Source organism: Salmo salar, chromosome ssa03 (assembly GCF_905237065.1).
Source record: "Salmo salar chromosome ssa03, Ssal_v3.1, whole genome shotgun sequence".
Classification (NCBI taxonomy): domain Eukaryota; kingdom Metazoa; phylum Chordata; class Actinopteri; order Salmoniformes; family Salmonidae; genus Salmo; species Salmo salar.
The window spans coordinates 82,126,394-82,148,787 of NC_059444.1; the positions used below are offsets into that span (position 1 = coordinate 82,126,394).

The 22,394-nt window shown below is 44.3% G+C and overlaps 1 protein-coding gene across 2 annotated transcripts; it reads left to right on the forward strand.

Moving 5' to 3' along the window:
* The first annotated feature begins 241 nt into the window (after window positions 1-241).
* On the forward strand, window positions 242-22,387 carry LOC106601860 (centriolar coiled-coil protein of 110 kDa). 2 transcript variants are annotated; one of them, XM_014194275.2, is made up of 14 exons: window positions 242-451; window positions 1,389-1,579; window positions 4,968-5,096; window positions 7,123-8,413; window positions 8,674-8,795; window positions 9,308-9,458; window positions 11,302-11,411; window positions 11,638-11,754; window positions 11,971-12,057; window positions 12,271-12,387; window positions 16,833-16,903; window positions 17,084-17,149; window positions 18,859-18,918; window positions 19,081-22,387. In XM_014194275.2, exons 2-14 carry the CDS (start codon window positions 1,415-1,417, stop codon window positions 19,166-19,168), a joined length of 2,574 nt encoding a protein of 857 aa, XP_014049750.2. In that variant the 5' UTR covers window positions 242-451; window positions 1,389-1,414; the 3' UTR covers window positions 19,169-22,387. The 2 variants fall into 2 exon arrangements, with proteins under 2 accessions (XP_014049750.2, XP_045571567.1); XM_045715611.1 differs by lacking the exon at window positions 242-451 and having other exon boundaries at window positions 1,209-1,579.
* The last annotated feature ends 7 nt before the right edge of the window (window positions 22,388-22,394 follow it).

Below are 22,394 nucleotides of genomic sequence, written 5' to 3' on the forward strand. Positions count from 1 at the left end.
CTGATCGGGTTCCATTTCAGTCCCAAATGCCTATTTGTGATCTTCCCCTTTGGTGTCTATTGCAAAAAGGATATGACAGGATTTCCTATTGGGCTCAATTTAGGCCTGGTGGAGCCATCATCATATTGCTTCTTCTTAAAATCATATTACACTTTTCAACATTGGAGGCTGAGGCTAGGGGAAATTAAGGTGCTAGGTATAGAAATGGAACTGGGCGGAAATTATGTTGCTAGGAGGCGCTGTTGCGACCGGAAGAGGTCGATGTGATGAGGACCATTTGAGGCAAACCTGAGATAGAAAAGAGAAATTCACGATTCTGAAATTCTATAAACAACAGAAACCATAAGACAAACGACGCCAGGAGATATTCATTTGTCTTCAACTTTGCATTTAGGGGAAGAAAAGAGATACACGAAGTCATTGGTTGTGGATGTCACGCTAGAAAATCAGGGTAAGAGGAGAGGGATGGGCACGGACAAAACCCGCTGTCAGTCAGCCACTGCTGGGCACAGCTGTAAAAGCATGGCTTGCTTCACGAGTCAAATACTATTACCATGCCGCAAAATGTAGTGAGATTTCACTGTTTGCCAGCCAGACTATTCTGCTACAATGTATCAAAGTGTAGGCTAGATGCGCTTGACTGTAATTTGTATCATGACATGTAATGAGTGGACTATAACACCGTACAGTGCTATCGTATGTCTTCTACTAGCCGTGGCTGTTATTTACCTACTCTGGGGGAACCAATAATAAGACAGGAAATTCACACACTGACCCAGGTGACTTTTCATTACATCTATTCATCCATGAAATAACCACATTATCAGGAAAATGGAACTGGTGTTGCAGGAATTATCTGACCATACTTATTCTGGTCGAGATATTGGGTCAGTGGGGCATTCAATCCGGTTGCTTAATTATTTGATAATGAGGATCTTATTCATTCTCAATCAATGTGGGTTAACTACGGGTTTAAATAAAATATTGTGTCTGTGTGTGCTTGCATGCGTGTGTGCACCTTCATTGTCTTCGCTGACAAGCATTCCCTTAAAAGCAATCACATTGATCAGAAACATGATTCTTCATCATGCCTCTCAGAATAGAATAGCATGAGTGGAATGTGATGATTGTGTGAGATATACAGTAACTAAAGACAGAGCCCTCCTTGTGTTTGTTTGTCTGGCTCTTCCAGCTGCTCATAGCTTGACAGCAGATAGTGCCTAACCCCACGCCTTCATGGTTCACACACACTGCAGAGCTTCTTCTTGTGTTGACATTTAGCCTACAGGTTCGATCACCTGGCTCCAGTGTCTTGTCAAATACCCTCTCTCGTTGGATACTGTACCGCTTTATGACTATTCTGCTGACTGTGTCTCTGTTGTAAGCAGCAGTTTTGAGAGGCTGGAGCCCAAACATGGACATGGAGAGTTACGAGGACTTCTGCCTGCGGAGCCTGGCCAGACTGCAGACTGAGAGCCAGGGGAAGAGCCAAGGCCAACAGACAGGCTGTGAGCCAACTGGTCCTGTGGAAGCTCTCTCCTTCATCCACTTCCATGGAAGGGCTGTGCTCTCACCCTTGGTAAGGACATAGTCTGGGGGAAAGGGCAGAAGATGTGGAGAGCTGTATAGACATAGATATAACATAAGGTGGAATTGGGGGCAAGGTGGGAATGGAGTTGTATCAAAGTGAAAACATTAACATGTTAAAATGTGTTTTTCTGTTTGTGAATTCCAGGATATTACAGTGTCTTTTTTCCAATTCCTCCCCAGCATTGGATGTACTGTAGATGTATACCATGGCATTGTTGAAAACTCGTTTCTGATTGTCTTGAAAGGCATTCTACAGCGTGCATTTTTTCCCTATAACGAACAGTATATCAGCACGGTAGAATTCAATGGCTACAGTTCTTACAAGCTCTTTGAAATTTAAATCATTATTGGCATTGTTGATTTTGATTTTCATAATATCAAGCTAGGACTGATGGTTTGGTTAGCTAAACTAGCAAGGCTGTTTGCTTGGTTGCCAAAGCAACTACAGTAGCTGTCTAGTAAACTTGCTATCTACTTCAGTGAATGTTGAACCCATTTGTACCTGCAAATGAATACATTTCTAGCGGCAAATGTGTTCAATTAAAGCCATGGCATAAAAGGGATAATCAACAAGGTGCTATGCGTTCTAATAAAAATAATGTCACTCCTTGGAAGGTTAGTTCCACTCCGCTAGTGTGTCGTGGAACACACCTTCCACGTCGTTCATTATTTTCCATTGGACTCATAGCCCCTTGTTGATTATCCCTTAAGTACATTGTATATATTGTGGGCTAAATCCTAACCCCAAGATATAATCCATGCATGTAATTCCAACCTTCCCTATAAAAGGTGAAGGTAGTAGTAAATGTGCACAAATGTTTGAGTTAAGTTAAGCATACTTATATCCAATTAGGATTCAGCCCAGTGAGAATAGTTTGTTGTCATGGGGGTGGCTTTGCTTTCTCCCATGACAACCACATGGTTCCCCAGGAGAGTTTGTGTATGTGTGGGTATTCTCCTGTCTGGGGGTTTGTAACTCTCAAGTTGCATGGTAACCAAATGCAATGATCCTTTGGTTTACAATGTAGCATTGTGAGCAATGGGCATTGAGTGGACACACACACCATTATGCCCACACACACAACAAATATATGGCTTAAACATTTTGTAATTCACATGTCTTAGAGAAAGAGTCACCATAAAAAACATGTCATTGTTTATTTTGTTAAATCACAGAGTATTAAAGGGGCAATCAATGGTTCAAAGCATTTTCCCTGTCCCTGTTTTGGTAAAAAGATGGGGATGGGGCTTGAGAAATGTAACCACTCTCAAATTCATAGACAGACAAGGCTGACCATCCATGATATAAAAAGTATAGTTTTAACCATGTTTTGAGGCTATATAGTGTTAGTTTACATTTACTTTGTTTACAAACATTGGAGTAAAACAAGCTTATATTTTGGGTACTACAGTTGAACTAAGCTCATAAGTTATATTCTTCAAGAAACAATAGGTACATATAATTCATTTACAAGTCCAAACATTGATGCAACTACAGATTGCCCTTTTAGTCATCACTAGATATGATACGCATATCTTACCAATAAAACTCAATATTAGCGTCAGTCGGAATCAATGTATGACCACTTCATGAACTTAGTTGTCTGATCCATGTTGTCTGACTGCTGCCTGATTAAGTTTACTGGGAGGAGCTGTGTGAAGGAAATGTTTGTGAGAGTGGGGATAGAGAGGGGTGTGTGTTTGTGCATGCCTTGTGGGTTTGTGTGTGTGCATCTGTGCGTACGTGTGCAGGAGATGAGGTGGAAACTGAGATGCACTTCCAAACCTCCTGCCAAATGTATGACCATAGAGACACATACTTCCCTCAGATTACACAGATCCACAAAGAATTTGAAAATAAATCAAATTTTGATAAACTCCCATATCTATTAGGTGAAATACATCACCACAGCAAGATTTGTGACCTGTTGCCACAAGAAAAGGGCAACCAGTGAAGAACAAACACCATTGTAAATACAACCCATATTTATGTATATTTATTTTCCCTTTTGTACTTTAACTATTTGAACATTGTTACAACAATCTATATAGACATAATATAACATTTGAAATGTCTCTATTCCTTTGGAGCTTTTGTTGAGTGTAATGTTTACTGGTCATTTTTATTGTTTAGTTCACTTAATTTGGCAATGTAAACATACATTTCCCATGCCAATAAAGCCCCTTGAATTGGAGAGAGAGAGAGATATTTGAGAAAGAGATTTGAGAGCTGATTAGAGGAAAGGTCATTAGGCCTACTCTGGCTCTGTCCCACATTCCAGAACTTGACTGTTGTGTTCTAAGGAAGAAGTATCCTACACTCTTTGGAAAAAAAGGGTTCCAAAAGGGTTCTTCAGCTGTCCCCATAGGAGAAACCTTTTTGGTTCCAGGTAGAATCCTTTTGGGTTATATGTAGAACCCTCTGTAGAAAGGGTTCTACATGGAACCCAAAATCTTCTTCAAATGGTTCTCCTATAGTGTCACGCGGAGCGGAACAGGTGAACCCAAGAGCAGACTCAGACGAGGAAACTGGGATGAGGTAACCAGGGTATTTATTGAAACGCACGGGGGAAGATGGGGTGCAGGCCAGGGGAAGCTCGGGCGGGTTGCAGGAAGCCAGGTGCGGCGGCTGAGGCTGGAGCGAGGGGAGTTGGGACTGGGTAAGCAGGTCCGGAGAGGAATCCAAGGACGCAATTGAGTGGGGGGTCCAGGACAGAGTGTAGCAGGACTGACAAGATGTGGGACTGGAGACAGGGGCCAGAGTCAGAGCGGGCATAACTGTAATTGAGAGGAAAACAGCGCCAGGCAAGCGAAAACAGGCATAACACGAAAACAAGATCTAAGCAGGAACAAACGGCTAAAAACAGAGGTTACGATCTGGCAGCGTGGAAGTAGCAGGGCTATTTGTAGAGGTCTTGATTATGGAACAGGTTGCAGCTGGTGGGGATCTGGTCTGCCTCCAGCACACCTGTCTCCGACCACACAATCACACACACACACACACAATCACACACACACACACACACACACACACACACACACACACACACACACACACACACACACACACACAGAGAGGAAGAGGGAGAGAGCACTGGGGGAGTGGTGGCAGGTTAGGGAGACATAGGATGAGAAGTAGAGGGCGTGGCAGGAGCAGATGTAACATATAGGCACAGTCGAAGAACCCTTTAAGGTTCTAGATAGAAAAAAGGTGCTAAGTGTAATATAAACATTGTCACATGGATTCCGAGAGACCCAGGCGAGAATGTGTGTTGGTGCATGCGCGCCTGTCTTTGTTTGTCTTTATCTGACTATGTATGTATGCATGTATGTGTGTGTGTCTCTGACTATGTGTGTTTATTGTGATCCATCCTCAGCTGAGTGTGGAGCAGCGCAGCGAGATGTCCCAGTACAGACAGAGGGCTGCCCAGCTTGAGGTGGACAGACAGGCACTACGCAGCAGCAGCCTGCTGGCCAGGGTTCAGGACATTCTGGACAATGCTCAGGTCAGTCTCAGACAACCATTTCCCAAAGACTCCAACCACCCAAGCCGTAGACCAGGGATCATCAACTAGATTAGCCGCCGGGCCAATTTTTTCTTGAGCGGATGGTTGTGGGAACAGATTTCCCATATTAAAATCACTTGGAGCTGATTTCCTTGTGTTTTTACAGTTTTTTTTATCTCCAACAATGAAAATTCAACAAACATTTTTTTTTTTGCTCAGAAATTTGGGGGGCCAAGTAAAACCACTAGCTAGGGGAACCCTGCCATAGACTATTCTCTCTGCTTCCTCATGGCAAGCAGTACCGGTGCATCAAGTCTGACACCAACAGGCTCCTGAACAGCTTCTATCCCCATGCCATAAGACTACTAAACAGCTAAATACAGTATCTAACAAAATGGCTAGACGGACTATCTGAGTTGACCTTTGTATTTTATTCTTATTTTTGCACTGACTCTATACACACTCACAGGGCCCTACACACTACGCACACTGATACTCCAACACACATACAAACACACACTGATACTCCAACACGCATACAAACACTCACTGATTTGCTCACACACACGTAATATGCGCTTACAGTGGATTCGGAAAGTATTCAGACCTCTTGACTTTTTCCACATTTTGTTACGTTACAGCTTTATTCTAAAATTGATTAAATCGATTTTCCCCTCATCAATCAACACACAATACCTCATAATGACAAGCAAAAATAGTTTTGGGGAAATGTTTGCAAATCACATTTATATAAGTAACATTTAACATTTAAGTCATTTAGCAGACGCTCTTATCCAGAGCGACTTACAAATTGGTGCATTCACCTTATGATATCCAGTGGAACAACCACTTTACAATAGTGCATCTAAATCTTTTAAGGGGGGGTTAGAAGGATTACTTTATCCTATCCCAGGTATTCCTTAAAGAGGTGGGGTTTCAGGTGTCTCCGGAAGGTGGTGATTGACTCCGCTGTCCTGGCGTCGTGAGGGAGCTTGTTCCACCATTGGGGTGCCAGAGCAGCGAACAGTTTTGACTGGGCTGAGCGGGAACTGTGCTTCCTCAGAGGTAGGGAGGCGAGCAGGCCAGAGCTGGATGAACGCAGTGCCCTTGTTTGGGTGTAGGGCCTGATCAGAGCCTGAAGGTACAGAGGTGCCGTTCCCCTCACAGCTCCGTAGGCAAGCACCATGGTCTTGTAGCGGATGCGAGCTTCAACTGGAAGCCAGTGGAGAGAGCGGAGGAGCGGGGTGACGTGAGAGAACTTGGGAAGGTTGAACACCAGACGGGCTGCGGCGTTCTGGATGAGTTGTAGGGGTTTAATGGCACAGGCAGGGAGCCCAGCCAACAACGAGTTGCAGTAATCCAGACGGGAGATGACAAGTGCCTGGATTAGGACCTGCGCCGCTTCCTGTGTGAGGCAGGGTCGTACTCTGCGAATGTTGTAGAGCATGAACCTACAGGATCGGGTCACCGCCTTGATGTTAGTGGAGAACGACAGGGTGTTGTCCAGGGTCACGCCGAGGCTCTTAGCACTCTGGGAGGAGGACACAAGGGAGTTGACAACCGTGATGGCGAGATCATGGAACGGGCAGTCCTTCCCCGGGAGGAAGAGCAGCTCCGTCTTGCCGAGGTTCAGCTTGAGGTGGTAATCCGTCATCCACACTGATATGTCTGCCAGACATGCAGAGATGCGATTCGCCACCTGGTTGTCAGAAGGGGGAAAGGAGAAGATTAATTGTGTGTCATCTGCATAGCAATGATATGAGAGACCATGTGAGGATATGACAGAGCCAAGTGACTTGGTGTATAGCGAGAATAGGAGAGGGCCTAGAACAGAGCCCTGGGGGACACCAGTGGTGAAAAAGCACCCTTTACTCAGTACTTTGTTGAAGCACCTTTGGCAGCGATTACAGCCTCGAGTCTTCTTGGGTAGTGCATGTTATGAAGAGAAAAGGGTGCTTTTTCGGACGCAGCCCATATCTGATTATTTGTGTTAATTCCCCTCTTCTCTCTGCCTCTCTTACTACAGGTGGAAAAATTACCAGAGATGGAGGGTAAAATGGATCTACCAACTCCGCCATATTGCCTTTCCCCAAAACCCGAGACAGTGAATGGCTACACCCTGGTCACAGACTCCCCTGGGCTATCCAGGGGCGGTGGTGTGGTTGGGCTACACATTATGGATCGGCCCACCACACCCCAACCTGAGTCCCCCATAGTCCTGAATGGGTACAGGGCAGAGGAGAGAGAGAAGCAGGTAGAGGAGGAGAGGTGGGAGGTAGAGGAGGAGATGAGGAGGGGAGAGGAGGAGATAGGGGGTGGTCAGGATGTGAGTTTCCAGAGCCTTCTGAGGAGGTCGAGGGAGTATGTGGAGAGAGAGCAGGCCCAGAGGGGGTCAAAGGTCATCGGCAGGGTCACTTCAACCACCCCGCCTGCGGAGAGCCTCTCTGACAAGGAGAACGAGAGCCGCAGTCCTCTGGGAGAGATGAAACCTGAACAAGGGTACAGCCTGCGCCACAGTCCGCTAAACCCACCTCAGACCCAGGCCCACATCCAGCACCAGAGTCAGTATCCTGCCCAAGCTCAAGCCCAGTACCAGGCTGTGTGTGACCCATATGACTCTCGGTTTAGCTGCCTCTCATCTGGCCTCCCCGACCCTTACGCTCTCCTGCCCAGCCCTGAACCCAGCATGAGTCCCCGCCCCCACCGTCGCCGACCACGTCCAGTGTCTACTGGTAACATCATGATCTCCTTCCCCATTGGCTCGGCCGACCTCATCCCCAGAGGGCTAGTGGGGAGGCACCAAGAGAGCGCTGTTGTCATGGCGACAGGGGTGATGAGGTCACCGGAACGGGGGTCAGGGGTCAGTGACGGTAGCAGTAGTCGTCGTGGCAGCCAGTGTGGCACCAGCCCGGTCCAGGAGAAGAGCTGCAGCCCAGTCAGTACCTCCGGAACTGGTTCACATGGGCATCATGATGTCACCAGCTCCAGGTTTCGCCGGCGCTGCCACACCCTAGACAGCCAGCTCCACTCCTCTCATTCTGCCTCAGAACCTGGCATGGACCGCAGCCAGGAGAGGCTCCCGCGCTTCATGGGGGGAGCGCCTCGTTTGGCCCCGAGTCGTAGGAGCCCCGCGGTCCCCCTGAATCAGTCCTATGAGGTGGAGAACCCTTCGGCCGTGCTGCTAAGGCCCCACGTGAGACCCTTGACCCCTGACCTCTCTCCTTGCCAGATGAGGCTGGAGCCTGAGGGGCCTCAGGGGCCCCATGATGGACAGATCACACCCAGCTCTTCCCTAGAGGAGCAGGACAGTAAGACAGGTGAGAGAGAGAGAGATCATTGTAACGTAGTGTGTATGATATAAGAGAGTGTTATGAAGAAAACTATACAGGGCAGTCTGTACTCTGTGATTCATTTGTCTTGAATGTAAAGTCCACTACTTTTCGTGCAATCATTGAAAATAATTGTGTGTGTGCGTTCATGCATGCATGTGTGTGTGTGTGTGGTATGTGCACTTGTATGTGTACAATCGTCCGTGCGTTTATGGGTCTTTTCCTTTGTGTGTGTGTGTGTGTTTCAGAGGAGACCCAGCGACGTGTGAGTGCTCTGGAGGAGATGCAGAGGCGTCTGGAGGAGGAGCATGCCCTGCAGATGTCTCTTCTCATGGCTGAACAGGAGAGAGAACAACAGCGCCTCTGTCAGGTCAGGACATGGAACCATGGCATGTTGACCCTGCTCAATGTATCAAAAGCCACATTTGTCACTATTCTTCCACAACTATCAGCATTCCTTCCTAGTTTGTGATATTATATATAGTATATGCAGACAGAATGTCACACAGAGAATTAAACTTTAAAGCTACTGTCTGGGATTTGGGAAGCTGTTTCTTGGGTGTCAAGGCCTGTCAGTCCTTGCATCTAGAGCTCTGTCTAGTATGAATTTGAGAGGGGTTACATTTCCCTAGCCCCACCCCTCAGCTCTATACCAAAACAAGTGTTTTTGAATCCCAGAATGTGGCTTTAAGTTCCATAAGTTTGAATATGTTAGCAATTGCAAAGTGTTTTGTTTGGCTGCTGTAGAGAAGTGACTGTTCAATCCTCAAGACTACACATCCGTCACGGGACAACGCTTCTGTGTGTGTGTGTGTGTGTGTGTGTGTGTGTGTGTGTGTGTGTGTGTGTGTGTGTGTGTGTGTTTCTCTGTGTCTTTATTAGGAGCTGGATGAGAAGGGGAAGAGGCTGAGAGAGCAGGGGTGTGGCCAGCTCCTGAGTGGGGACGGTGGTGGCCTCAGCCCTTCCTGCCCTGGCCTTAGCCCCACCCTGAGTGCTACTGATAGGTCACCTAGACACAGTGTACACAGCATGGGTAGGTGGACTGTGGCATGGAAGAATAAATCACACACACAAACCATTACCTTGGTAGATGTCATTGGGTTGAAGCATTGGGAAATATAACTATTTTTTCTATTACTATTTGAAATAGGGAGGTGCTTTACAAAACCCTTACGGCGTTTTAGTGTTTTACCTCTCCTCAGCTTGTACATTTCTTTTGTCTTTTAATTCTCATCTTCATATTGTTTTTTTTATGTCCAAATTAACCTTTTAGGGACAGATGTTCCGCTAGCGGATGCCTCATCAATATCCAATGGTAGAGCGTGGCGCGAAATACAAATACCTCAAAAATGCTATAACTTCAATTTCTTAAACATATGACTATTTTACACCATTTTAAAGACAAGACTCTCGTTAATCTAACCACATTGTCCGATTTCAAAAAGGCTTTACAGTGAAAGCAAAAGATTAGATTATGTCAGGAGAGTACCCTGCCAAAAATAATCACACAGCCATTTTCAAAGCAAGCATATATGTCACAAAAACCAAAACCACAGCTAAATGCAGCACTAACCTTTGATGATCTTCATCAGATGACACTCATAGGACATTATGTCATACAATACATGCATGTTTTGTTCAATCAAGTTCATATTTATATCAAAAACCAGCTTTTTACATTAGCATGTGATGTTCAGAACTAGCATACCCACCGTAAACTTCCGGTGAATTTACTAAATTACTCATGATAAACATTCACAAAAAACATAACAATTATTTTAAGAATTATAGATACAGAACTCCTTTATGCAATCGGTGTGTCAGATTTTAAAATAGCTTTTCGGCAAAAGCACATTTTGCAATATTCTGAGTAGATATATTTTGACACCCACCAAGTTTGGTGCTCACTAAACTCAGAATTACTATAAGAAAAATTGGATTACCTTTGCTGTTCTTCGTCAGAATGCACTCCCAGGACTTCTACTTCAACAACAAATGTTGTTTTGGTTCCAAATAATCCATAGTTATATTCAAATAGCTCCGTTTTGTTCGTGCGTTCAGGTCACTATCCGAAGGGTGACACGCGAGCGCATTTCGTGACAAAAAAATATTCGAAATATTCCATTACCGTACTTCGAAGCATGTCAAACGCTGTTTAAAATCAATTTTTATGCATTTTTTCTCGTAAAATAGCGATAATATTCCAACCGGGCGACGTTGTATTCATTGAAAGGCTGAGAGAAAAAAATGGAGAATTCTCGTGACCGCGCCTATCAGTCTCACTGTTCCCAGGCTGACCACTAACAAATTATCCTGCTGTTCTTCGCCCAGAGACAGCAGACACCCCATTACACTTTCTGGCGCCTTCTGAGAGCCAAAGGAAGCCTTAGAAAATGTCACGTTACAGCACAGATGCTGTATTTTCGATAGAGATGCTACAGAAGGACAACAAATTGTCACACAGGGCACTTCCTGTATGGAATCTTCTCAGGTTTTGGCCTGCCATATGAGTTCTGTTATACTCACAGTCACCATTCAAACAGTTTTAGAAAATGTAGAGTGTTTTCTATCCAAATCTACTAATTATATGCATATTCTAGTTTCTGGGCAGGAGTAGTAACCAGATTAAATCGTGTAGGTTTTTTATCCGGCCGTGAAAATACTGCCCCCGATCCCAAACAGGTTAATCAATAAAATTCAGACAGAACTGTTGACGAACTGTTGACACAATAAATGCATATACTGCAACAATGGTTCCCCCGTAGGTCTCAGAAATGTAAAGCCATCTTGGTAACGTGATTTGTTTATTGCCTATTTACCTGTTTCTGTGTGAATGTAATGTGTAAAAGGTTTCTTTCCCCTCTCTCTCTCTCCAGGTTTCTCCTCTCCACTGAGCTCCAGTGCTCCCTCTCCCTCCATGCAGCCTCCTGTCTACCTGTGGGGGCCCACCTGGGGGGCCAGCAAGCCCCGGGGAAGGCTTAGTCAGGTGCTTGTGTGTGTTTGTGTGTGTGCGTGTGCTTCTACATATGTGTGTGGTTTCCAGCTGTTGGTGCTCCCTCTTGTGTCTCCATTTCCAGAACCATGTTCCATGTATATGTGTGTTTCATTGTTTTATATTAAATATATTGTATGATAAAACAATCTTCTCTTGACTGAGTGTAAGTTGATTTCCATGTGTCTATTCCTGCACTATGCAACTGCTCCTCACTCAGGTTGTGACAGTTGAACAGCAGAGGGCGCTGTGTCGTCTGGGAGCCATCAGTTGTGGGTTCCTTACCCGCAGACTGCTCCAGACAGAGAAGGTGAAACAGCTGCGCCAGACCGTTCAGGTGAGAGCACTCTTATATCCGCACACAGAAACCCACTTGTATACACAGTGTAGATGTATATACTACTATATAGTGTAGGTATGTAGGGGAATACCAACTGAATCATAATGGAACTGAAACACAGTCATATTGGACTTTGATTTAAAGACGATCACCTTTAATAATTAATCATTTAAATGGTATCATTTTTAAGTCTGTGTGTGTGTGTGGTTTTAGGACACACAAGAGTTCATCCGCTCGTTCCAGACTGAAGGTTCCATATCAGCACAGGACCTGTCTCTGCAGGAGAGAGTCAGGGCACAGGTAACACTCAGAGAGAGAGAGAGACAAACACACACGCACGCACGCACGCACGCACGACACACACACACACACACACACACACACACACACACACACACACACACACACACACACACACACACACACACACACACACACACACACACACACACAGAAAGTGGAACCGGATGAGTATGAGTATTGATTATATTGTGTGTGTGTCTCCTCCTTCAGTTGCGTGCGGCTCGATATGACGTCCATGACATCTTCTTTGAGATGCCCCTGGAGGAGAGGCTGGCTCTGCTGCAGCTGGACAGAGAGGTCCGCACAGAGAAGAAGCTACGAGAAATGGTAACCTGACTGGATGTTTCACCTTTCAATCACAGACTTAGACCAACCACAACACACTGGGTGGGACTTCTAACTGTCAATCACACAAATAGGCCAATCATAACAACAGGACTTAAACCTTGTCACTCTCACAGTAAAAAAATCACAAAAACAAGTGTAAAATCCCTTAGAGAAAGTGACAAAAGATTATTTCACTTTTTGAAGCAGAGCCTAGACCCTAAGGCCGCAGCCTGGCAGAGACAAATGAAGAGTTTATTTCCAAAACGCTATATCTACCCATTTTTCATATTTTGTGTTTTTTCGCCAGAAATGATTACTTTTAGGTACCTTCATGATTTTTAATTCATAGATTTTTAAGTGTGTATTAAAATTTGTTTTTTGCAAAACACTATATATCCATTGTTTAATTGGAATGCAATGTTCCTTCTACTGTATATTTGACTGTGACTAGCTATCTTAACCCCTGGTCGGGCTCGTCCCGTATGCGGGACGGACATCCAGCGGACATCCAGCGGACATCCAGCGAAAAATCCTATTGCCATTAGCATAACAACATTTTATATATATTTTTTTCAAATAGAGGACTATGTTATATCGTTTTATAGATACACCTGTCCTGAATCGTCCTGAATCGAACCACGTTGTCCGATTTCAAAAAGGCTTTACAGCAAAAGCAAAACATTAGATTATGTTAGAGGAGTATATCGTAAAAGTAGCCACATAGCCATTTTCCGACCAACCACATGCATCACAAATAACCAAAAAACAGCTAAATGCAGCACTAACCTTTGACAATCTTCATCAGATGACACACCTAGGACATCATGTTACAAAATGCATAGTTTTGTTCGATAAAGTTCATATTTATATATAAAAGCAGCATTTTACATCGGCGCGTAACGTTGACTAACTATTTTCCCTCAAATGCGTCTGGTGAAACAGCGCTACAATTGACTAAATTACTATTCGAAAACATTTTTAAAATGTAATATTGTCATTCTAAGATTTATAGATTAGGATCTCTTGAAAGCACCTGCAATGCCAGATTTAAAAATAACTTTACTGGGTAATCACACTTTGCGATAAAAGGGGATGCGATACTCAGAAAAATAGGCTACCGTTACAGGTCAGCGCCATCTTGGAACAATCGCATATCAAATCTACTCTTGTATACTATTGTCAATAATCCCTTACCTTTGATTATCTTCAGCAGAAAGCACTTCCAGGAATCCCAGGTCCACAACAAATGTATTTTCGTTCGAAAAAGTTAATCCTTTACGTCCCAATAGCTTGTTCTTGTTAGCGCGTTCTGAAGGCTGCACCAAAAGCTCCGTCGGCCGCGGGACTACTCTTTCAATAAAATGCATTTTTTTTTAATTTAGGTTCGTTCAAACATGTCAAACGTTGTATAACATAAATCTTTAGGGCCTTTTTCAACCAGAGCTCCAATAAGATTCAAGGGGGACGATTGCAATTGTCTTTCTAAACGTTTCGAAAGGGGAGGGTAGCCAGGGGCGCCGGCGTCATAATGGTGATGGCCCTCCTCATGTGACCACGTTCCACAGCGTCTCATTCAGTCAGTTTTCACAGTAGGAGACTCAAACCACTTTGTAAAGACTGGGGACATCTAGTGGAAGCAATAGGAAGTGCTCAATTAACCATTGCTCACGGTGTGAGTTATAGGCAAAGTGATGAAGTTCAGTCCGCAATTCAGAATTCCACATCCTGTTACGATCGGTCTCGGGGTTTTGACTGCCATATGAGTTCTGTTATACTCATAGACACCATTCAAACAGTTTTAGAAACTTTAGGGTGTTTTCTATCCACAAGTATTAATTATATGCATATCCTAGCTTCTGAGTTTGAGTAGGAGGCCGTTTAAAATGGGCACGATCTTTTTTAAAAAATCGCTGTAGCGCCCCCTATCGTAGGCGACCATCAAGAGGTTTTACGATGAAGGCACTAACTATAATTCACTCTGGATAAGAGCATCTGCTAAATGACTAAAATGTCAAATGTAAATGTTTCACATACAGATCTCATATTGATATTGATTCATAAATGTTTTTAAATATGGATGTCACAAATGTATCACTTGTACAGTTCTTTATAAAAAAAAAAAAAATTGTTTGTGCGAAACCTGAGAGTGAGGTGGATATTTTTTTATTTAACCTTTATTTAACTAGGCAAGTCAGTTAAGAACAAATTCTTATTTTCAATGACAGCCTAGGAACAGTGGGTTAACTGCCTTGTTCAGGGGCAGAACGACAGATTTTACCTTGTCAACTCGGGGATTCAATCTTGCAACCTTTGGGTTACTAGTTCAATGCTCTAACCACTAGGCTACCTGTCTCTAACCACTAGGCTACCTGCCTCTAACCACTAGGCTACCTGCCTCTAACCACTAGGCTACCTGCCTCTAACCACTAGGCTACCTGCCTCTAACCACTAGGCTACCTGTCTCTAACCACTAGGCTACCTGCCTCTAACCACTAGGCTACCTGCCTCTAACCACTAGGCTACCTGTCTCTAACCACTAGGCTACCTGTCTCTAACCACTAGGCTACCTGTCTCTAACCACTAGGCTACCTGCCTCTAACCACTAGGCTACCTGTCTCTAATCACTAGGCTACCTGTCTCTAACCACTAGGCTACCTGTCTCTAACCACTAGGCTACCTGCCTCTAACCACTAGGCTACCTGTCTCTAACCACTAGGCTACCTGCCTCTAACCACTAGGCTACCTGCCTCTAACCACTAGGCTACCTGCCTCTAACCACTAGGCTACCTGTCTCTAACCACTAGGCTACCTATCTCTAACCACTAGGCTACCTGTCTCTAACCACTAGGCTACCTGCCTCTAACCACTAGGCTACCTGCCTCTAACCACTAGGCTACCTGCCTCTAATCACTAGGCTACCTGTCTCTAACCACTAGGCTACCTGTCTCTAACCACTAGGCTACCTGCCTCTAACCACTAGGCTACCTGTCTCTAACCACTAGGCTACCTGTCTCTAACCACTAGGCTACCTGTCTCTAAACACTAGGCTACCTGTCTCTAAACACTAGGCTACCTGTCTCTAACCACTAGACTACCTGTCTCTAACCACTAGGCTACTTGTCTCTAACCACTAGGCTACCTGTCTCTAAACACTTGGCTACCTGCCGCCCCAAATAGTGTTTTGAAAAAAAAACATTATTATTTGTCTCTGAAATGAAACCATCAAGTGAGATTTCAAACAAATACATGTCTGTCATTGAATGCCATGATTAGAGTGAAAAAACACACCAATCTCTTTCATAATTTCTTTAAACAATGAACATTTCTCAAAATGGATGTATAGCGTTTTGGAAAGAAAATCTTCAAATGAAAACGTCCGATTTCATCTATCAAAAGTAGAGATTAGTTAAACTTTTGATGTTCAAAAACATACGTAAAAGACGCTCCTTCCTCTCTGTTGTCCGTCAACATATGAACTCCATGGAAAAACCTTCATCTCTTTCTGACCCTGGCCTAATACATACTGACCCTGGCCTAATATATACTGACCCTGGCCTAATACATACTGAACCTGGCCTAATACATACTGACCCTGGCCTAAAACATACTGACTGGCCTAAAACATACTTACCCTGGCCTAATACATACTGACCCTGGCCTAATACATACTTACCCTGGCCTAATATATACTGACCCAGGCCTAATACATACTGACCCTGGCCTAAAACATACTGACTGGCCGAAAACATACTGACCCTGGCCTAATATATACTGACCCTGGCCTAAAACATACTGACCCTGGCTAAAACATACTGACCCTGGCCTAATATATACTGACCCTGGCCTAAAACATACTGACGCTGGCCTAAAACATACTGACCCTGGCCTAATATATACTGACCCTGGCCTAAAACATACTGACGCTGGCCTAAAACATACTGACCCTGGCCTAAAACATACTGACCCTGGCCTAAAACATACTGACCCTGGCCTAAAACATACTGACCCTGGCTTAAAACATACTGACCCTGGCCTAATATATACTGACCCTGGCCTAATATATACTGACCCTGGCCTAAAACATACTGACCCTGGCCTAAAACATACTGACCCTGGCCTAAAACATACTGACCCTGGCCTAAAACATACTGACCCTGGCCTAAAACATATTTGACCCAACATCCTGACCCTGGCTTAAAACATACTGACCCTGGCCTAAAACATACTGACCCTGGCTTAAAAGTTACTGACCCTGGCCTAAAACATACTGTTCATGATTCTGATGTGTAACTGTATCTGACAATGTGTGTGTGTGTGTGTGTGTGTGTGTGTGTGTGTGTGTGTGTGTGTGTGTGTGTGTGTGTGTGTGTGTGTGTGTGTGTGTGTGTGTGTGTGTGTGTGTGTGTGTGTGTGTGTGTGTGTGTGTGTGTGTGTGTGGTCGATAGGAGAAAGCCCGGAGTCCTAATGACAGAGTGCTGTCTGCTGCCACACAGAGGTCACTGGACAGGAAGAAGAGGTGAGGGGGTGGAGTCCTGTGGGACGGGTTAAATGATGCATCTGTAATCAAACCAGATGCCTTATCTGAATTTGTACCAGGAGATCAGACTATGATAAAATATCACAAATATATTTATTTGGCTGACATTATTGAGATAAAAGCATAATTATTCTGATGTGTATCGTTCTGTTCTCTCAGGGTGGGTGAGTCTCCAGGACAAGCAAGGAAAGTACAGAAGAAGCCAAAGAGCCCTCCCACTAACAGGTACAGTAGAGAACAGTGCTGCCCCCTACTGACTGCACATAAGTGGCTCTTACTGTCTCCTATACTTCACATCTCTTACTGTCTCCTATACTTCACATCTCTTACTGTCTCCTATACTTCACATCTCTTACTGTCTCCTATACTTCACATCTCTGACTGTCTCCTATACTTCACATCTCTTACTGTCTCCTATACTTCACGTCTCTTACTGTCTCCTATACTTCACATCTCTTACTGTCTCCTATACTTCACATCTCTTACTGTCTCCTATACTTCACATCTCTTACTGTCTCCTATACTTCACATCTCTTACTGTCTCCTATACTTCACATCTCTTACTGTCTCCTACACTTCACATCTCTTACTGTCTCCAATACTTCACATCTCTTACTGTCTCCTATACTTCACATCTCTGACTGTCTCCTATACTTCACATCTCTTACTGTCTCCTATAATTCACATCTCTTACTGTCTCCTATAATTCACATCTCTGACTGTCTCCTATACTTCACATCTCTGACTGTCTCCTATACTTCACATCTCTTACTGTCTCCTATACTTCACATCTCTTACTGTCTCCTATAATTCACATCTCTTACTGTCTCCTACATTTCACATATCTTACAGTCTCCTATACTTCACATCTCTTACTGTCTCCTATACTTCACATCTCTTACTGTCTCCTATACTTCACATCTCTTACTGTCTCCTATACTTCACATCTCTTACTGTCTACTATACTTCACATCTCTTACTGTCTCCTATACTTCACATCTCTTACTGTCTCCTATACTTCACATCTCTTACTGTCTCCTATATTTCACATCTCTTACTGTCTCCTATACTTCACATCTCTTACTGTCTCCTATACTTCACATCTCTTACTGTCTCCTATACTTCACATCTCTTACTGTCTCCTACACTTCACATCTCTTACTGTCTCCTATACTTCACATCTCTTACTGTCTCCTATAATTCACATCTCTGACTGTCTCCTATACTTCACATCTCTTACTTTCTCCTATACTTCACATCTCTGACTGTCTCCTATAATTCACATCTCTGACTGTCTCCTATAATTCACATCTCTGACTGTCTCCTATAATTCACATCTCTGACTGTCTCCTATACTTCACATCTCTTACTGTCTCCTATACTTCACATCTCTGACTGTCTCCTATACTTCACATCTCTTACTGTCTCCTATACTTCACATCTCTTACTGTCTCCTACACTTCACATCTCTTACTGTCTCCTATACTTCACATCTCTTACTGTCTCCTATACTTCACATCTTTGACTGTCTCCTATAATTCACATCTTTGACTGTCTCCTATAATTCACATCTCTTACTGTCTCCTATACTTCACATCTCTTACTGTCTCCTATACTTCACATCTTTGACTGTCTCCTATAATTCACATCTTTGACTGTCTCCTATACTTCACATCTCTTACTGTCTCCTATACTTCACATCTCTTACTGTCTCCTATACTTCACATCTCTGACTGTCTCCTATAATTCACATCTCTGACTGTCTCCTATACTTCACATCTCTTACTTTCTTTCTATACTTAAAAAAAGCTGTACATATGAAATATTTATCCTCCAGATAGGGGAAAGTGTTCTAGGTGTCAGTACAGGTCAGTGGTACACTATCTGTGTGCCCTTTCTGTCTTTCTCTCCTCATCACTCTCTCTCCCCCTCAGGATCCTGAAGCCAAGTCAGGGTCAGAATGCCTCAGTCCCAGGTCTGCTAAACCGACAGGGGTGAATACAGTCTCCAACATTTCTCTACTTCTCCCCCTCTCTTTATTTCTCTGCCCTTCTTTAATTCCTTAACCCATACAAAGTAAATACTACAACTATAATTTATAATGAATAAAAATCCCCCATCTCTCCCCCTTCCCCCTCTCTGTCTGTCAATCTAAGTCTGTCTGTCAGGAGCTGGTACAGAAATACCCCAGAGGACAGAGTGAGGCGCTCAGACAGCCTGAAGAAGCAGAACTCCCTGGGCTAACTGGTTCCTCCCTCTGTCTGCTTGCCGTCTCTGCTTGCTGTCAGGAGCTGGTACAGAAATACCCCAGAGGACAGAGTGAGGCGCTCAGACAGCCTGAAGAAGCAGAACTCCCTAACTGGTTCCTCCCTCACTCCCTCTATGACCCCTCATTCCCTGACCCTTGACCTCTGGGCCTTCTATCAGCCCCATGTTCCACTATGGTTCGACCACCACCAATGCTAATAGTCCTTCTAACCTCCCTCTAACCTCCCTCTAACCTCCCTCTGATGGTTCAGTCCAGTGCTCTCTGCCCAGGGAACACCCTACCCAATGGATTGTTACTATAGTTACATATATTTTTGTACTATTACAAACTTCTGAACAGTTCATGTATTCCTTAGGTTTGAATGCTGCTGTGCACTCTTGTGCCAAGATAATTAATGCATTAATGCTGCTAGATAGCTATATTTGCTGCTTAACTTGCAAAGACTTTGTAGCTAGAGGCCTTCTGTAGTGGATATGTAGTCGGGACACTGACTCATAAAGAAGCATGACAAAAGTAAAGGAAGTAGATTCCATTAGAGGTTAGAGGTATGGATTGTCTTCTGACAGGTGGCGTCATTCCTCCTCTCATTTTTTAATTTAAAAAAATGTAGCCTTTATTTAACAAGGAAAGTCAGTTAAGAATAAATTCTTATTTATAATGACGGCCTACCCCGGCCAAACCCGGACGACGCTTGGCCAATAGTGCGCCACCCTTTGGGACTCCCAGTCACGGCCGGATGGGATGCAGCCTGGATAACCTCAACATAGTCGTCAACATAGACGTGGCGCTATCTAACGTAAGACAATGAGAGGTTTGTGAAATGTTAAACACACCGGCGGCCTTTCCAGACACAGACACACCTCAGAGATAGAGATCATTGTGTGATTACCTAGCTTTAACCCTGCTATCCCATACACCTCAGAGATAGATAGAGATCATTGTGTGATTACCTAGCTTTAACCCTGCTATCCCATACACCTCAGAGATAGATAGAGATCATTGTGTGATTACCTAGCTTTAACCCTGCTATCCCATACACCTCAGAGATAGATAGAGATCATTGTGTGATTACCTAGCTTTAACCCTGCTATCCCATACACCTCAGAGATAGATAGAGATCATTGTGTGATTACCTAGCTTTAACCCTGCTATCCCATACACCTCAGAGATAGATAGAGATCATTGTGTGATTACCTAGCTTTAACCCTGCTATCCCATACACCTCAGAGATAGATAGAGATCATTATGTGATTACCTAGCTTTAACCCTGCTATAGTAGCCATCACCCTCTGCTGGTAGTCACAGATAGTTGCCATGTAAAAAAAGGTATTTTAAACATGCAGTATTTATTTCTTATATCGTTTTTGAGTTAAAGCGCTGTCTTCAGCACCATAATACATGGTGCTGAACTCTCTGCTCTGTGTGAAGTCTGGAACATTTCAAATTGGTTTGTGTGTGATGTGTGCAATTTTAAAATATCAATGTGTTTTGCTGCAAAAAGTCACAGCCAAATGAAAGAAAATGTACTATTGTCTTATTTTACACTGTACCAAGAGAAACATGCTTTGGTTTCAGATGGTCTGTTTACCCGGCATGTTTGAGCTGTAGTTGACAGACAAACCTATGTCTCTGGAGAGTATTTAAAATATCCCATACAGAAATGTATCTGCCTTTCACAAATAAACATGACTGAGATATCTGGAATATCTGAAAGCTGCCAGTGTATATGAGAGGATTTACAGAGAAAACATTAACAATGAAAAGTAACTCACCACTGTTCAGTAGCTATAACATCCTTATCTCAAAGCAGTCTTCTTGTAGCCTGGCTGACGCACAGGCCCACGTGGTACACAGTGAGAGGAGAGCTTGTGGTACGTACAAACACATTAGCCAGGCAAGTCTTCTTTCCCCACCTAGGGGCTGATGTATCCTATCTAGGGGCTGATGTATCCTACCTAGGGGCTGATGTGTACCACCTACGGGCTGATGTGTACCACCTACGGGCTGATGTGTACCACCTACGGGCTGATGTATCCTATCTAGGGGCTGATGTGTACCACCTAGGGGCTGATGTGTACCACCTAGGGGCTGATGTATCCTATCTAGGGGCTGATGTATCCTATCTAGGGGCTGATGTATCCTATCTAGGGGCTGATGTATCCTACCTAGGGGCTGATGTATCCCACCTAGGGGCTGATGTATCCCACCTAGGGGCTGATGTATCCCACCTAGGGGCTGATGTATCCCACCTAGGGGCTGATGTATCCCACCTAGGGGCTGATGTATCCCACCTAGGGGCTGATGTATCCCACCTAGGGGCTGATGTATCCTACCTAGGGGCTGATGTATCCTACCTAGGGGCTGATGTATCCTATCTAGGGGCTGATGTATACCACCTAGGGGCTGATGTATCCCACCTAGGGGCTGATGTATCCCACCTAGGGGCTGATGTATCCCACCTAGGGGCTGATGTATCCCACCTAGGGGCTGATGTATCCCACCTAGGGGCTGATGTATCCCACCTAGGGGCTGATGTATCCTACCTAGGGGCTGATGTGTACCACCTAGGGGCTGATGTGTACCACCTAGGGGCTGATGTATCCCACCTAGGGGTGGATGTATCCCACCTAGGGGCGGATGTATCCCACCTAGGGGCTGATGTATACCACCTAGGGGTGGATGTATCCCACCTAGGGGCTGATGTATCCCACCTAGGGGTGGATGTATCCCACCTAGGGGCGGATGTATCCCACCTAGGGGCTCATGTATCCCACCTAGGGGCTGATGTATACCACCTAGGGGCTGATGTATCCCACCTAGGGGCTGATGTATCCCACCTAGGGGCTGATGTATCCCACCTAGGGCAATCCTGGGTGGGATACAGCATACACTAAGGTGTCATTAATGTGTCATTCTGTGAAAGAGTTGGATACTGACCCTGAGTCAGTTGCTAAGGGGATTTGTATATTAATAACTGGCGTAACTATGTATCTGCTTAAACAGCCCTACACCACCATACACGGCCTTTTGTAGCAGTGACAGATTTCTGGTGTTGTTATTGACTGGCTTTGATTGATTTAATTAGCAATTTGTGTATTGAATACAAAACATTTTGTAATTTTATTCCTGTTTACAGCCTGTGCTTGATGTATTTATTTCCGAATTACCAATGATATTAAATATTGATATTTGAATGTCTGT

Excerpts from the sequence above, each read along its gene's own strand:
- LOC106601860 (XM_014194275.2), top strand. The coding sequence starts at position 1,415 with ATGGACATGGAGAGTTACGAGGACTTCTGCCTGCGGAGCCTGGCCAGA. Across the intron at positions 1,580-4,967 it reads GGGCTGTGCTCTCACCCTTG|CTGAGTGTGGAGCAGCGCAG; the intron begins GTAAGGACATAG and ends ATCCATCCTCAG. Across the intron at positions 9,459-11,301 it reads ACACAGTGTACACAGCATGG|GTTTCTCCTCTCCACTGAGC; the intron begins GTAGGTGGACTG and ends CTCTCTCTCCAG.